This window comes from Mixophyes fleayi, chromosome 1 (genome assembly GCF_038048845.1).
Source record: "Mixophyes fleayi isolate aMixFle1 chromosome 1, aMixFle1.hap1, whole genome shotgun sequence".
NCBI classification, from domain to species: Eukaryota; Metazoa; Chordata; class Amphibia; order Anura; family Limnodynastidae; genus Mixophyes; species Mixophyes fleayi.
Window position 1 is genome coordinate 60,453,136 of NC_134402.1, and position 17,610 is coordinate 60,470,745.

The following is a 17,610-nucleotide window of genomic DNA, read 5'->3' on the forward strand; positions in this document are numbered from 1 at the left end:
AAGAGTCAATATTTGCAGTGTTGACCCTTCTTTTTGAAGACCTCTGCAATTCGCTCTGACATGCTGTCAATCAACTTCTGGGCCACATACTGACTGATGGCCGCCCATTCTTGCCTAATCAATGCTTAGAGTTTGTCTTAATTTGTGAGTTTTTGTTTGTCCACTCGCCTCGTGGATTGACCACAAGTTTTCAATGGGATTAAGGTTTGGGGAGTTTCATGGCCTTGCACCCAAAATGTTGATGTTTTGATGCCCAAGCCACTTAGTTATCACTTTTGCCTTATGACAAGGGGCTCCATCATGCTGGAAAAGGCATTGTTCATCACCAAACTGTTCTTAGATGTTCTTAGGCAAAATTGTGAGTGAGCCTACTCATTTGGGTGAAACCCAACCCCACACATGAATGGTTCCAGGATTCTTTACTGTTGGCATGACACAGGACTGATGGTAGCGCTCACCTTTCCTTCTCCAGACAAGTATTTTTCCAGATGCCCTAAACAATCTGAAAGGGGATTCATTAGCGAAAATGACGACTTCACCCCAGTCCTCGCAGTCCAATCCCTGTACCATTTGATGAATATCAGTCTGTTACTGATGTTTTTCCTGGAGAGAAATGGCTTCTTTGCTGGCCTTCTTGGCACTAGGCCATCCTCCAAAAGTCTTCACCTCACTGTGCGTGTAGATGCACTCACACCTGCCTGTTGCCATTTCTGAGCAAGCTCTGCAATAGTGGTGCCCCGATTCCGTAGCTGAATCAACTTTAGGAGACGGTCCTGGCACTTGCTGGACGTTCTTGGGTGTCCTGAAGCCTTCCTCACAGCTATTGAACCTCTCTCCTTGAAGTTTTTGATGAGCCGATAAACGGTTGATTTAGATGCAATCTTACTAGCAGCAATATCCTTGCCTGTGAAGCCCTTTTTGTGCAAAGCAATTATGAATGCACGCGTTTCCTTGCAGATAACCATGGTTAACAGCAGAAGAACAATGATTTCAAGCACCGCCCTCATTTGAAGCTTCCAGTCTGTTATTCTAACTCAATCAGCATTAGAGAGTGATCTCCAGCCTTGTCCTCATCAACATTCTCACCTGTGTTAACAAGAGAATCACTGACATGATGTCAGCTGGTCCTTTTGTGGCAGGGCTGAAATGCAGTGGAAATGTTTTTTGGGATAAAGTTAATTTTCATGACAAAGAAGGACTTTGAAATTAATTGCAATTCATCTGATCACACTTCTTGACATTCTGGAGTATATGCAAATTGCCATCATAAAAACTGAGGCAGCAGACTTTGTGAAAAATAGTATTTGTGTCATTCTCAAAACTTTTGGCCATGACTGTATATCTTTTTCCCCTAAAGCTTTACAGTGCCTCTTAATTTACTGCCATTATGTAATAAGCAGTTCTATGCTTCACAATACATTGTATGAACTTAAAAAGGACCACTAACCCTAAAATAAAACTTGTCCTATACAAAAAAACTACATGTCTTTTAAAAAAAACAAACAAAAAAAAACAACAATTATACATACATAAAATTATCAGTTATTTTCATTTTATTATTCTATAAATATTTAGTAAAAAGTGTGCAAAAGTCATTCTGCACAAAGTATCTCACTTTTATGCATATGTACATGTGTGGGAACAGTCAAATATCAGCCATATGCTTCAATGAAGCTTTACTAGGTCCAATTCATCATCATCAATAAAAATACAACTTGCTTGGCTTTACTGATGAATAAGTAATGAAAAAAAAACCCAACATTTCTCATATCGGTTCCCTTGTTTTTTTTCCCCAACAAATTCTCAACATAATATTATTTTTAAAATATGCAAAATGTTTTAAGCATTAAGAATGTGGAGTAGGCCATGTTTTCTCAGTCTGAAAATGTACATCCCTTTCTTCTTTGATCCCAAAGCTTGGGGTGTACTGTAGAGAAAACTATTGGGGTGACTAGGTTGAAGAATCAGGTTTTCTTTAGACATATGGGAACATTTTGATGGCTGTCGATTTCTGGTGTCACTTGCCCGGCTGTCTTTTTAGCACACTGATAAATGCATCTTTAGGCACTTCCACGTTGCCAATTATCCTCATCTTCTTCTTCCCTTCAGCTTGTCGCTTTAGCAGCTTCATTTTTCTTGAGATGTCACCACCATACTGCAAAATATGATCAATTTCAGATATTTAAGCTAGTTAGCAAGCCACCCAAAGTAGCCCTTTAGGTACAAGCATAGATACCAGAAAGACTTCACCAAACTGCAGTTCCAAAGAGCATGAAAGCATGGATGGGAGAGGTCATGGCTGGTGGACAGATTGAAACTAGGACAGGGGTGTCCAATGTTTTCTTGAATGTGTGTCTTGTCCAATCAGATGCCACATTCGCTACACTCTTCCAATACCAGCATAATGACTGTCATCCAGACATGCTGACATCTTTCCCTTCTGCATGATGTCACACAAGGAGGTATAGGTAAAAAGTGGACGTTCTAGTTAAAGACTGAATATGCTATTTTAATGATTGAGTGTCCACTTTTGGGCAGAGTATCACTTTTCATCCATTCTCTACGGACTTAAGAACACTGGATAAAACACAATATGTGACTTTTATGAACAGTGGTGGTGTGTCAATATAGCTATTAATTCTGTCATTTGCAAGTAAACATTAGAAAATAAACACAAAGCAGTAACCAATTTGGTTCAAATTGGCTACTGCTTTTTTATGCTCAGGTAACTGTCCATTAGTTATCATACATGTCCCATGTCTGTATTTCAGAATGAAATGTGTTTTTGTTTAAGTGTGTCGTTCCATTCTTTTAACTGAATGACATCCTGCAAATTCATGAAAAATACATTTGTTTTGTTTTTGCAATCACTAGAATGCAACAAAAACTTTTAAAACGTGGAGAAAGCATTTCACAAGTTAATGTATTCTACAATGCTGCCATACTGTGTTTTAATATTTAATAGGCTCAGAGACATTTATTAAAAATAAAATAAAGAATATCACGCTTCTCACGATTGTCTGATTGAACTGAAAATTCTAAAAGATCTAGTAACTAAATCTTACAATCTAGCAAAATAATAAAAGTTGCATATTTCATAAAATAGGTATAATAAAGTCATCTTTGGATCTTTTAATGGAATGTAACTTAAATCTTACAAGTATATTTTATAATATTATAAAAAATATATTAAATAATTTATAAAAAAAATATATAAAAAAATTGTACTTACACATTTTGCCAAGACATTCTTCCTATAAGCTTTAATTCTGGGGGAAAAAAAACAAACCAAAATTTGTGTAAATATACATCCAAATGAAACAATGCCATTAGTGGTGACAATATATTTTAATAGAAAAAAAAAACACAAATGAAAATTATACTTTGCAATTCTCTCTCAAGTCCACTCAAAACTAGTTTATTATGCACATAACAGCTATTATATTTTATTCTGTGAAAATAAAATAATGTTACAGTGTACTACAAGGTAATTACTGTCTATCACCGCATTGTTTGTCATGTGGAGGGCAGCAAACAACATGGAATACACAGTTCAAAAATGTTGGCTGTATTGCATCAACACATTAATACTTACGTTTCTCTTGCAATTATCTTGCTGCCGATAGCTGCCTGAACGGCTATTTCAAACAGTTGTCTTGGTATAGCATCTCTTAACTTTTCACAGATCGCTTTACCAACTTCATACGCCTTTTCCCTAAATGACCCAAAAAAATTGTTACCCCCTTTAACATTTCCCAGTTAAAAAAAACACAACCTCACATTAAGGTCAGAGTACTAGTCCCTTCTACTTAACTGAGTCTTTGAAATCTGAACAGTTCCATTATTTTGAAGCATATTTGTTTTTTAAGAAAAGTGCATAACACACTGTGTGATCTTGCTTAAGTCTGCCATTCTACCATTAAAATACAGCGGAGGGGGGATATTGTGGTGTGTAGTTGCTAAACATCTGTACCCTATAGTTTATTTAACTGCTGGCAAGTTATAGGTTATCACATGGAAGAAAGCAAGCAAATCTGCACAAGGGTACAGTAGACGGATGATAAAAAGACCATTTAACCAAGCTAAGATAAGGCACCGGGATAACCTACTGTACCCGACAGTATGGAAGATAGAATCCAATAAAATTAGTTTTATTGATGAATATTGCTGAGAGTGGAAAGAGATCCGATAAAGATCTAAGATCTATTTTGGATGATAGACTAAATCTGGCATGGCAAAGAGCCAGAAATCTAAAACACAGACTAGTCAAGAGTAATTTTGCTCATAAGAAAAATACATCATTTGAGATCAAGGGTCATATAAATGTGGGGGCTATAAGGCCTGGAAGTATATGACCAAAAGATTGAGTTTCAAGATAGGTATGGGGACAACCATAAAATCAACCAATTTCTCAATTGTAACTCAAAGGGAGTTATCTACGCTCTTAGATGCCTATGTAATAAATTTTATGTGGGTATGACTAGTAGAGCTATGACACTATGAATTCTTGAACATTTGGGCACAGTAAGGAATGAGAGGACTGAAAGAAAAATTAAAACAATTCACCTCTGTAGCAAGACACTTTCTTAGTCAACATGAAGGAACAGCCCGTGTATTAAGAGCATTTGCCATAGAAAAGATCCAATTGGGGATAAGAGGGGGCGTTGTTCATAGACAACTGCTTCAGAGAGAAAGTAGATGGATTTTTTTTTTTTTTTTTACTGGACTCTCCGATACCCAATGGGCTCGATGAGAATACTAGTTATGCAAACTTTTTGGGTTGACTTTGTTTGATTATAATCCTATGTAGCCTACATGACAAACTGATCTATAAATACATGAGTACAAGATTGGCCTATTTACTATGAATGAATATTCCACCATATAGATGTACAAGAAAATGTAATCATGTGTTGTAAATAAATGGGGCTTAACTTAATTCTGAATCATGTTTGTATGATCCCTTATATATGGGCTAATTGAACCATGAGTGGAATTTAGTAGAGTTAGTATTTGTTCCTAAAAGTAAGATTGGTTAATATTAATATTTATTTATGGAATTATTAATAATACCCCTAATCACCTTTACACACGTTTATGTATACAATGTAACACTATTTTATTATATAATACACTAACTTTTACACTTTATTCTGATGCAAAATTGATAATTTATTCTAGCTCTCAAACCACATAAAATAAATTGTAAGATATTTTATTTTACTCCCACACAATTGATTATTTATAGCACATCACTTATTATTTTTCACATGAATTAGGTATTTATATTCATCGATTTGGAATATCGATAATGCTACTTTATATTTTATCACCTTCTATTAAAGTTCATAATTTAATTAGTTTATCCCAATTATTATTTCATTTATCTATAATTGTGTAATTACAGAGTATCCTCTGTATACATACATGAGGACGGGCACACACACAATAACCTATTTGACTATATATATGTCCATTGAGACTAATGTTTATTGTTAGTTGAACGAATATGGGGAATAACCCTCAGCAAACCTAATAGGCTTATTGATATGTCCATCAAAATCTAGTAATTGGATTGGTTAGTTCCTGTATAAAGGCAATGTCAGTGCCTGTAAATCGGGTTCCCTAGATAAAGCTATACCGAGTGAATCTTACGTCTGGTAATGTCATGTATGATGTCACAATCTGGAAGTGGGGCCAGTAAGCGGCAATGCCGCTAGCGCTCTCCAGTAAAAGCTACACAAATCTGAATATCGATATACATCATAGCCTTCTGATCCAGTATAGAGTTCCCTCTGAATTTATATCTATCTCTCCAGCTGCCCTTGCACTGAATATATATTATGGGTAGAGATTTGGCTGTAAGACTGGTATTCCTTTTGGTTAATCAGCGATAGGAGGTCTGGGGTTTATGCAATAGGAGATTGCCTTATTTAATATGAGCCATATACCGAAGTGAAAAACCACATCTCCAGGATAGTTATTATTGACAGACTATTGAATCGATATTTACAATAACACACAGTGAATGGTATTGCAAGTAGAGTATAATTTGGAAACTATACTGGCCAAGATAACAGATTATAAATAGTTCGGGAAGCTGGGGAGCGGATATTTAGGGAATTCTTTATATCATCATGAGTAACTATTGACAGCTAATTAATGGTGTCCACAAGTTTGCAAGAATAATTAGAATGTGTAAATATACGACAAATTCAATGAAAATGACACCAATACATAAATACAATTGTACATTTTGTTGACCTCAATGGAAGTCACATATGTGGCAAATAAATGATAAGAATATATGTTAATAAATGTAACAATTTCAGTTACATAGTAACTGTTTAATGTTAAGGATCCCATTTACAGGCTTCACTTGGTTGTTGATTATTGTAATACACTATTTCCTTTCTATTCTTAGAATTCTTTCTATGTTTTAATATTTCACCGTTATGGACCAAGGATTAATAATGTGCTCAGAGTTAATTATAAAAAAAAAATCCTTTTTTAATTAAATATAATTCATAAAAGGTGTGAAACCAACATATTTTAACATGATAGTCAAAATAGTATAGGAGTGCCTTCTTGTATCCATGTTTTCTCTTCTTCCTTAAGGTTATAGGTTATGCAATGGTCACATTAAATATGAAAACAATTATTACAAAATGATAAAGCCAAAAAAAGCTGTTAGAACAAGAGGACATGTACTTTGGTGATGTCTGCAAATGTGGTAAAACAAAACAGAAAAAAACTAAAATAAAAACGACTATTAACTTGCCTGGGACTACTATGGTTTAGCCATTTTGTCTTCTTTTATTTTTTTAAAGCCAAACCTCCACCCCCTTCCTGCTTTCTAGATGTACGGAGAAGTCCACTTTCGGACTCCTCTCCCACGCCACACAAATCTGAAGCAAAGAACCAATCACAATGCAAACTTGCAGCAGTGGAGAGAGGGAGCCTGTCCATGCTTCACCCACAGAGCTCAATAGAAGCGTACTTTACATTTAAATTGAGCTTAATCAGACATTACTCCAATTTATATACCTTTGTACATTTTCTTTTATAAATACAAATGATTAAAAGTAAACAGACACCTTCTAAACCACATCACAGTAAATGTGCCGGTTAATGTAAGAAATTATAGACATCTTTGTACAACAGGACTGCATATAAACTGTGCTGTGTGAACAAATGACTTGCTTGCATTCAGCATATCTTTGTGCGTGTTTTCTCTTGTGTATGCAAGAGGTGCAGTTCTCAAAAAGAAAATGTTCATCCAAAACAGACCAATTACATTTAACGATATACTGTATGCGACAATTCTCTACTCACCACAAAGCTTACCTATTTGCAATAGTCACCAATTCTTCAACAGGACGACCATTCAATAAAATATCCATTTTCACCAGATCTGCTAGCTGGTAGCCTGCATCTTCATAGTCAAAGCTAATAAAGCACAAAATAACCTTAACTACACAAATACATTATTTTAGGTGCTAAAACATGATTTTTTTTTTTTATATCAGCCAAATGCTATAAATAAGCAAATAACCCAAATATAAAAAAAACTACAGCACAAAAGGATGTCTAATGAAAATGAAATTATATTGGCTTTTGGTGGCGCAGTGTCTGCTTCATATTCGGTGAAAAATTATTTTTCTTTAAAAACAGAGTAGCAATTATCCTCCTAGTTTGAGAGCAACAGACCACAAAGAGATACCCATGGGCATTGCTAAGGTCATGAATCACTGAAGACCCAGCATTTGTGGTTTCTTCCATCAAGCATACACACTACACAAACACAACACTGGTGTTGGAATCAAATAACCGTTTAAATATATCAAATAGGGAGCTTTAAAGCATTTTTTTTTAAACCACTTAAAGAAAATGAAAAACCTGGGTCACTGAGCATCACGCCTGAAACTCTGGTGCTGGGGCTTAACGCACACCTCCTGAATGTCCAGAGTCAGATGGGACAGACAGATTGGAGGACGGTCAGTGAAGACCGTCTGACTACCGGGAATGTTGAGAGGAATGTACCGATCACCATGGTGAGGAGGTGAACCAGGCAATGCAAGGGGAGGAAAGGGGGCTTACGCTTCAGAAGATTGAAGTGCACATGATCTTGCAAAGTGCATAGGGGCAATGTTGAGATATAGGCTAAAAATATATCTTTTTATTGCACTTAATAAAAATTGGGAGTCATATTCATTAATTATCTTTGTGAATGAAAGAAATATGAGCAAGGTATTATCAGATATTCTCAAACTACACATTCCATTTTAAACAAACATGCCTACTCTTTTGGAACATCCAGGGGAACTTCCAAAGTTCAGGGAGCCTTTCTGGATACTAGGGAAGTGGGCACGGCCAGGATCACACAATTCGCTGCGAATCCTGACATTGATGTGAGCTGGTATGTTGTAACAGGCTTGTATCATCAAGACCTTTTCCCGTTACAAGAAGGAGAGGTGGGAACCCGGGAGAGTAATCTACTCTGCTGGGAGAAATTCTGTAGTCTCCTGGACATTCTAGGGAGTAGACAAGAGTGCTCAAACCTAACATCAACTGAGAGTAATCTTTAGTCTGAAAAAAATAAAAGGGCATATATCCAGCCCAAGCCCCCTTTACTACACAACTTCTAGGTTATACAGTTCACTGTAATATTATAAGTGTCTGTAGGACTTGCCTCGCATATCCAGAAGATAGAGATTTTAAATTATCATAAAAGTCCACCACAACTTCATTTAAAGGAAACAGATATTTTATCAGGATTCTGTGATCATCAATATACATCAAACTTTTATGTTCAGCTCGTCGGGACTGAGGACAGAAACAAATTGCAATAAATTTAAGGAACTATTAATCACATCACAAGGCAAAAACAAGTTTTCCAATGTTTGTCAGCCATATGCATGGTCAGTGATCTAATATTACATCTTGCATTTGTGGTTCATGTTTATAATGTGATTTTATTTATTGGCATAATATACTATACTAATCAGTATGGCTTTTGCTTTATAGAAACAATCACCAGTAAGCTGCATAAACTTTTTGCAGGAATTGCAGATCACTGGTTGTGATCATTGACCCGGAGAGGTTTTTAACTTGAATGGTTATGCAGCGTCATACAGGGCAGTAAGGCATTGGTTACGACGTGCGTGCTCCATCTCTTTCAAACCTCTCCCGTCTAAAACTAGCAATTTAGGTCACGGATTTGTCCAAACCCTTTAACCACATAGACCCAGCAATGCCCTATAAACAAATAAAACTTGTGTTTATGCTTAATATTGCAGTTATTATTTATATGGCATGAGTAATTATTAAAACTTGTACACAATAAAAAAATATTTCAGTGATTCTAAAAAAATAATACACTTGAATTGCAGATAAGCATATAGGTTGTTAGTTATGTCATGCTTGCTTAACCTATAGATCTTAAGAGTGTTATTCAATAAATGTAATAACTGTACTACATATACACATTTGTTAAGTGGAATATTACCTTGAGTGAAAGGGTTGTTTGTTTTTTTTGTAGATTGTACAAAAAAAAAAAAAAAAAAAATTACTATCTATAATATTAGATCTCATCAGAACATTGTCAATGAGTTGGAATAGCTCTGCGTATTTGCTTGCATCTAAAATGGCTGCAATGTTGAAGCTCATTTTTATTTTGCAGTTGGCCCAGTAAAAGGAGAACTACAAAAAAAGAAAAAAACAAAAAAGAAAAAAACAAACAATCTTTAAATGTGGCCCTGATGAGACGGATGCTGGTGTCAGATTCTTGTGGCTCATGGTCCTCTATTATACTGTACGTATATTGTCAGTCTGTACTATTGTTCTAGTTATCCATATAACCTTTGTAAGTGGTGTTGTGTTCCATCATAAAAAGTAAATTATTTATATATATTTTTTTTATTTTTTATTTTATATAACCTATTTTGTTTTGTCAGGAGCATAGAGCTCAATATACTTTAGCTCAAAATAGTCACTCACCAAGCTAGAATACTGGACAGAATTTGCAAAAATAATTTTTTTCTCTAGTATTGGGAAGTCGCTTTAAATAAACCAACTGCAAAGTTTTTGGGAAAGTACCTGTAATATTCCTCCAATGGTGGTCTTAAGTATATGCTGAACATTTGTAGAGATATTTTATGATTTTTACCAACCTGACAAAGAGCCATTATTTTTCCTAGGTAGTCGTCCGGTGAAATAATGCTGCCCAGTATCATAGGCTCGAGATATTCCGCTACTACAGTTTTATCAGGAAATTCAGCTGGGTTTACAATGATTATCTCTTGTGCTCCGTGTTCCTACACAGAATCAGGGAAGCAATAGAGATTACAAAAGCTCTATGAAGCTGAAGCTTACAATTATTGAAAGGAAGAAGATCAGTTAAAATGACAGGAAATGAATAGCTCAATTGCGCCAAGCATACCGTTGTATAACTAATCAAACTAAAAAGAAAAAACTATAAAAGAATAACCTTTGGAAACAAATGAGCAACCCAATTCCATATCAAGAAACAAAATATGCTGTATAATTTTAGTTTTTAAAACAAGTTATTTCAAAATGTATCTACTGTACTAAATATCATTACTTATAATTAAAACCTATGAAAAATGGTCAAATTTGTAAATCAAAATATTTTTGTGAGTTAGATTTATTCTTTATTAGCTAATAAAACCTGCAGCGTTTTACTGTTTTCTTTGGATGGAGAACAATCATATAGGTTGTTCTCTGTTAACATCTCTACTACTGCGTCATCTGCTATAGGCAATGGCTTTTGACTCGCTTTGTAAATAGCTTTTCAAACCTGGTAATTTAAAAACCTCAGATGCTGGGCAAACGATGCGGCAGATGGGAATGGACAAACAGTTTTCAACTGCAGGTATTATTAGATAGACTTTAGAGGATGTATCTTACCAATGAAAAAAAAGCAAGATTTTTGGTTTTATTCAACTGACCAGTTAGTTATGTTCTGTAGCCTTAATAATCCCACCTATGGAATATACTGGTTGAACAATGGCAGCAATGAAAAAACACGGCACAGGCAAGATGGAAGAAAATGGTGCATGCGCTTTCTGGCGTTGTGTACAACACAGGCCTATCGGCACAGAGAGCCATGATACCGCAGCATGTTATCTGCCGCTCCCTTCCATCCATTTTCCGGTTGGAACACAAGTTAATTTGCAAAAGAGCTCCAGTGGATAAGCAGTTAGCCTTTGGTTGAAGAGAGTAGAGGTAAAAGGACAGAGGAGAGAGGAATGAGAAGAGCGCAACATAGCAGAATAAGATCTGAGCACATAGGAAACAAATAATCAGGTGCAGGAAAGCTGGTTAAAGATGAATTTGATGCTTGTTAAAAATACAAGAACAAAATGAGTTTGTTTATGTAATACTTTTGTTTAACAAAGTCTGATTTTCTCTGCAAAACTTTTTAATGTGTTCATAACCTGCTTTGAATTAAAGTGTGGGCTTACTAATGCAATAATAGACAGCCGTCGGTAGCTGCCTCTGTTTATATAACTGCATTGTGCAGGTTGGTAAACGGTGCTACAGGACATTTTCAGTAATTACTCAATTTATAAACATACAAAAAAAAAAAGAAGCTTGCTGAGGCGACCAGAAATGTTTTATTCTTATCGTGAATGCAGTAAAATGTGGTATTATTATAAATATATATATATGTACAATATCCCAGACTAAAATTGGTTGTTTTTTGCAGGCCTACATCTGTGGATTCTCAAAATGTTTCTTTAACCTGTACAAAAAAAGTTGTTGCGTAAGTGTATGCGTTCGTTAAAACAGCAGTGACCGCTATTGTGTGGGTTGTACTAACATTAATGCAACCAATAATTCCCTTGGAGCTTGTGGCATCACTGGGGCATGAGTCCCTTCGAAACTAATGTACAGATTACATCATTGCTTAAACTTAAAAACGGTCTGCCTCCAGTAGGGGGCAGAACAGTGTATCGCTGGGGCCCATAGCAAAATAAGGATAGGGGCGCGGTGATGCCGTTTTCACCTAGCTGGCCCTCCGCTCTGCCCTTAATATAGCCAACCAAGCATTACTGGGCCCCCCACAACCCCAGATTCGATAGTGACCACACTGTGCTCACTGTAGTTCCATCCCTTGCCTCCAATGTGTGCAGGTAACAGATACACTTAATTAAGAAAAAGTAAAAAAAAAAAAAAAGTACTTTGCAAAAGTAAAAAATAATGCAGAACACACACAGTACCATGGTTTATTGTTGTGGGCCGCATTAATATGACAGTCCATATTAATATAAATATATGGTTTCCTACACAGCATAGTAAAGTCTTATTGTGGAGCTAAAAAAATGGAAATGAAAAAGATACTGACCTTTATCAGTTTTTGTGAAGAAAGCACAGCTTTGTATGGGACTGTAGGAGCGGTCATAATAACAGATGCGTTATATTCCTGCTCCAGTCGCTGGTTGAAAACTTCCATATGTAGGAGCCCAAGAAAGCCCAACCTGTGCAAATATTATTACACATTATGTATACAGAACCAACTTGCTCACTGTACACACAAAGTCCAATGAATCCTGTCAATGCTTAATTAAATGTGCAACAGTCCATAAATTGTTACTTTTTGCATCCCTGTATCACCAGTGCATCATGTCTTATAATAATTTAATTAAAAAAAAAACAAAAAAAAACCATCCAGACTCCTTTGTCACCAACTATGGATAAAATCTAGCAATGGTTGTCCAGGGCTGGTGGTTTACAGATATTCTTCAAGATGTAGTTAAAAGAGATGAGAAGCAAGGTTAGTAAATATCATTCACTCATGTGGGTGGATGATTCATCCAGCATACTTCACAGTGCATGCCTAATCCTCTGCTACCTAGAAGTAAGCCTAGGTGGGCAGAGGCGGAAATCCTCATGTGACATCTTAAGTTTTGCACAGTGCACCTCTTCAGAGTCCTCCAACCAATTTGTTACCACCCCCTATTAATAAACTTTTTTTCACCTAAAATACTGCTTGCCTTATACCCCTTTTATAGCTTGGACCAGTGGATCCCAAACTTTCTCAGTTCAAGGCACCCTTAAGGTCTTCATAATTTTTTCAAGGCATCCCCCAAGTCAAAATAATTATCAAGTTGCCCCCGTCTTGCTTACCAACGGCCCTAGCCGTGGCACCTCAGTGAGACTGCCACGGCACCCAGTTTGGGAACCACTGGCTTGGACTATAGCTGGGACTATCTTTAACAATAGTGAGATCGATTGACTATTACATAAGAATCAAGAGCAAGGGAATCCAGATTTGACCATTAGAGATCAGCTGGAATCTTTTGCACATTTGGTATGGGTGCACTTGACCTTGCTATGCTTTATACCACACTTGTAATATACTACACCATTGAGTGCCTATACCTCTCTTATGTTCTACTAATGTAATAATACAGTTCCAGAAGAAGGAATGTAAGAAACAAGCAACAGCTGAATCACCTCCAGCCAGCTCCCAGTGCAGCACTGCTGTCCCGACTGACAGAGACACTGGAGTCATTCAAGGTCAGCTTATCTAGCGCATTCTTCAAATTGCTGTACTCCGATTGGTCAACTGGAAACATTCCTTTAAAAAAAAAAAAAAAAGTTATGAAAACCAAAATATGAATTGTTTAGTTCAAACTTTTATCATTTAAATATGTATCAAAGAGCATCACTGCACCAAAAGAAAAACAAACTTCAAAGACAGAATGAGAAGAGACACAAGATGAATTATTCATCATTGCGTGGCATTATCAATCCCCTTATTTCAGCAATTTCTGACAATGTGGCAAAAACTTGTCAACATCTCACGGCTGGGAGCTGACTAGTTCTTTTCTAAAGAGTGATTTTCTGTTTACATCTCTACTAAGCAACTGAAAAATAAACAAAACTAAAGTAAAGAAAAATGAAATAGTGTGTAAAGAAATGTTGTTTTTTTTTAGTTTTTGTTTTTTAATAACGATATGTTTATCGCCACTGACACACTATCCGTGTTCTTCGATAACCTTACAACATGCTTACGTTATGAACATTTTGTGTTGCAAACTAAACAAAATTGGATCAGAACTCTTGAGTTGAACTTACTGCGCATTTACCGTGATGAAATAACGGGGCCAAAAGTTGTTTCTCAAGTATCGGTACTTGGGAACTGTATTTATTGTGGAGCTTATAATTATGCTATAATAGCTCCATCGCCATTGTGATGTCATATTTTACCAATTTTAAAGTTATTTATCAGGTTAACTCATTTACCACAAAGCTGGTAGGTGCCATCAAGTTAAGTTTGCAGTTACCTGGAGCCCTCACCATTGCCTACATATCACAGCCTGTACTCGCTATTTACCAACACTGATGGGCTCAATAGTTTGTGCTGTGATTTTTTTTCACCCAAGTCAAGGGCAGTGGTGGGACCATCGCTGGAGAAGTTCATGTGGCAGTTATGGGGCCTGGTAGGACTGGTCCATCCGCTACAAAAGCCCTAGTACTACTTTTCTGAGTATGCCCAGCGAAGCCCAGTTTATGCTTTCAGTTCCAAATAGAGCAGGGACCTCAGCATCGGAAGGGCCACTCCTCCCCCCCCAAAAAAAAAAAATATTTTGCCATAGATCCTAGCAGTTCAGTGTTACTTCCCAGGCCAAGGGGTTATTGGCAGAGGATGACATGTTGTCTTAAAATGTACAACCAGTTTCAATTTTGCTTTTTGGGGTGAAAGGCGGTAGGAAAAGACATTACAATGGGCCAGAAGTCCAGGCTAATTCATCTTACCTGCAAATACCATAGGCTTTGCGTCTTTGAATCCTGGCAGTGGCTCCACAGGCTGCTTATATAGATGGAAAGTGTCACCTATTTGTGCTTCTTGTACCTCTTTCATTCCAGCGATCAGGTATCCTACCTGTCCAGCATATCTAAAATAAATACATAAGTAATAACATGGCAAACATTTCTTTTTTCATATCGGAGCTTTAAAAAAAAAAAAAAAAAAAAGTAACACATACCAAATGTGCAGTCTAATGACAAAACATGCTTGGTGCTCTAATAATTCATCAACTTGAACATTACCGCATTACTCATATAAAGACTTCTTTGCTAAATTTTCAATGAGCAATACAGGATTACAATAGTGGATATGGACAGACTGACTGCTCACAGCTTCACTTACCAACATTAAAGAAAAAAAGAAAATGTAAATTACGATGTTTTACTTCCAGGCTATTTGCTGTCATTTATGTGGTGAATGTCCTGTAGGACATAAACCTGTAACATTTGCGCTCTCAGTGTGTCATGATAAAGTGGACGAGTCTCTAAGGAAAAGCATTTTTTTTCCAAACTTGTGCAAATTTTGGGAAAAGGAGTAACAAAGTTTTTCTTTATCTACTCTTCCTTGTAGCACTCACGAGCCAGGGGAGCAGTGAGTAAGGCAGCTGCCCGATCGGAAGGATAGAGCAATAAGTGAGCAGACTCTCAGTCACCACATTTTCATATGGGAAGCAAAGTGTTTACACTAATATACTGCACTAGACACTATGTCATAGTTGCCAACATTGGCAGGTTAAGTCCTGGGAGGTCTGGGGGTCAGGTGGGTGTGTGGGGGCGGGGCTCAAAGAACTGCGCCATTAGCCCATCCCCCAAAGCTGTCACCACCTTTTTCGTCCAATAAAACTAGGGGGCGGGGTCACAATGACGCGTCCATGATGCCGATAAGCCCCGCCTCCTCCATTTACTTTCTACAGCCGCACGGGAATCGGGAGAATTGCCCTCTCACCCAGGAGACTGACCCAGATTTCGGGATCCGGGAGAGTTGGCAAGTATGCACTATGTAAAATATGTTATAGATCCATTTTAAATAAATCTATGTGAAATGCACAATGACATTTTTTCATTAAACTAATGCAAAACATATATTAAAATTTTCTATTACACCAAATTAGCAATGGTATCCATTAATATCTGTTTTGGTTTTTTTTTTTAAAGTTCTTTCAAGTTTAGTCATTTCCAATTATCATACCACCATCTAGTGGCCTAAAAGTATAACTAGGTGCATTAACATACATATTGACACAAATAATTACCTCACATAGCTTACATATTATGAATATCCATTATTTATAAATTTTTCCACAATGCAAACTGGAAAAGTGCAAACAAAATACACACTTTCAAACAGTGCTCCAGCACATTAGTAAACAAACCAAGATTCTATGGCCCTGTTCAGAAACCGCACATACATTACAGTGCACATGATGCTGTCCACTTAGATGTGGATAAAGTAAACTTTATTAAACATTCTCTTGCTCAGTTATTTCAAATTTGCTACAGGCTGCAATCATGGTTCTTCAAATGGAAAGATGGGAGTTACGGCGAGACATCTGCAGCAATAAGGCTTTATCCACTTGTCCTGCAATGTGGTGCCAAATCTCATTGCTAGAAGGCTACAATTAGCTACAGTGTTTGAGCCACAACCCAACCTCTATTGGTCCTTAGATTAGACTATTCCAGTATACATGGTGTTTACATTTTCTTTTTTATATAAAGTAACTCTAAGGGGCTTACATCAACCTGAACGCCTGGAACTATGGACAAGAAAGGCGATTAAAAATACTTTTGTGTTCATTTCATTACCTCAATTATGGTGACTACCAGGAGATCTAATACTTACAATTTATCAGTCGGCATCTCTTCCGGAGTCAGTATGCCAACCTCATTGACGTCATAGCTCTTACCAGTGTGAGAAGACACAATTTTGTTGCCTTTGCACACTTCCCCGCCAAAGAGGGCAATACTGGCTACCACACCTCTGTAGTGATCGAACGTGGAGTCAAAGAGCAGGGCTTTAAGGGGGCTGCCTTTTTCAATTTTAGGTCTGAAACACAAAAGACAGTCAAGCTAAACATTTAATGTTCGTCACTGAAACAACTCACAACCCCCCCCCCCCCCCCCTCGCCAAGACAAATGAACTGAAATGTACTTGACAATAAACAAGAAAACAACTGGAGAAAGCAGGATGACCAGCTTGAGTAATAAAAACAGACACTTTAAAATACCCTTTCTCCTGCATATAAACTGCAACCATATGTATATTGTACGGTAACAACTGTTGCGGATAATAACTGCTACACACCGTTTTAGTATGCGATTATGGGTTTATACCTGTAAACTCATATACAGCTTTTGTAAAATAATAGTGTGTGATGTATTTAACCGGAATGACAGTGCATAGACAGAGCAGGTACTTTTACATGTTTAGTTGAATGTTTACATTTATAGAAATCATATCTGAGGTTTCTTGTAATTTAGGAAGGAGAGTGCCAGAGATAATCGGATACATTGTTCAAATCACTGGGCTTAAAAGAGTTTTAGAGAGTGTATGGGTGGTAATTTCATTATGTCGTCAGTTAACCCTATTATTTGAAGTATAGCCCCAAGTCAGCCAGACATCATGCAGCTTGGGAAAGATCACTAGATTATGGGTATAAAGAAGTGATGCAAAAAGATTTGTGTGTTCTACTTTGGGAGAAGGATCCAGGTTCTGACAGTTTGAGCTTTCCTTCGTCGGTGTAGCCGGCTGTGTGAGACGATATCTCAAGCTGA

General features: G+C 36.8%; 1 protein-coding gene across 3 annotated transcripts in view; it reads right to left on the reverse strand.

Moving 5' to 3' along the window:
* Positions 1 to 1,535: 1,535 nt before the first annotated feature.
* The window catches only part of GUF1 (GTP binding elongation factor GUF1), a 31,468-nt gene continuing 15,393 nt past the window's right edge, over positions 1,536 to 17,610 (reverse strand). For 2 of the 3 annotated variants that reach the window (XM_075195187.1, XM_075195205.1), the window contains 10 exons: positions 16,679 to 16,882; positions 14,788 to 14,927; positions 13,483 to 13,606; positions 12,371 to 12,503; positions 10,173 to 10,316; positions 8,693 to 8,826; positions 7,348 to 7,449; positions 3,596 to 3,715; positions 3,233 to 3,269; positions 1,536 to 2,155 (listed from right to left, as the gene is read on the reverse strand). In XM_075195187.1, coding sequence (XP_075051288.1) covers positions 2,018 to 2,155; positions 3,233 to 3,269; positions 3,596 to 3,715; positions 7,348 to 7,449; positions 8,693 to 8,826; positions 10,173 to 10,316; positions 12,371 to 12,503; positions 13,483 to 13,606; positions 14,788 to 14,927; positions 16,679 to 16,882 — 1,276 coding nt within the window. In that variant the 3' untranslated portion in view covers positions 1,536 to 2,017. Of the gene's footprint in view, positions 2,156 to 3,232; positions 3,270 to 3,595; positions 3,716 to 7,347; positions 7,450 to 8,692; positions 8,827 to 9,489; positions 9,703 to 10,172; positions 10,317 to 12,370; positions 12,504 to 13,482; positions 13,607 to 14,787; positions 14,928 to 16,678; positions 16,883 to 17,610 lie in introns of those variants that run through there. The other variant, XM_075195196.1, reaches the window with a different exon arrangement.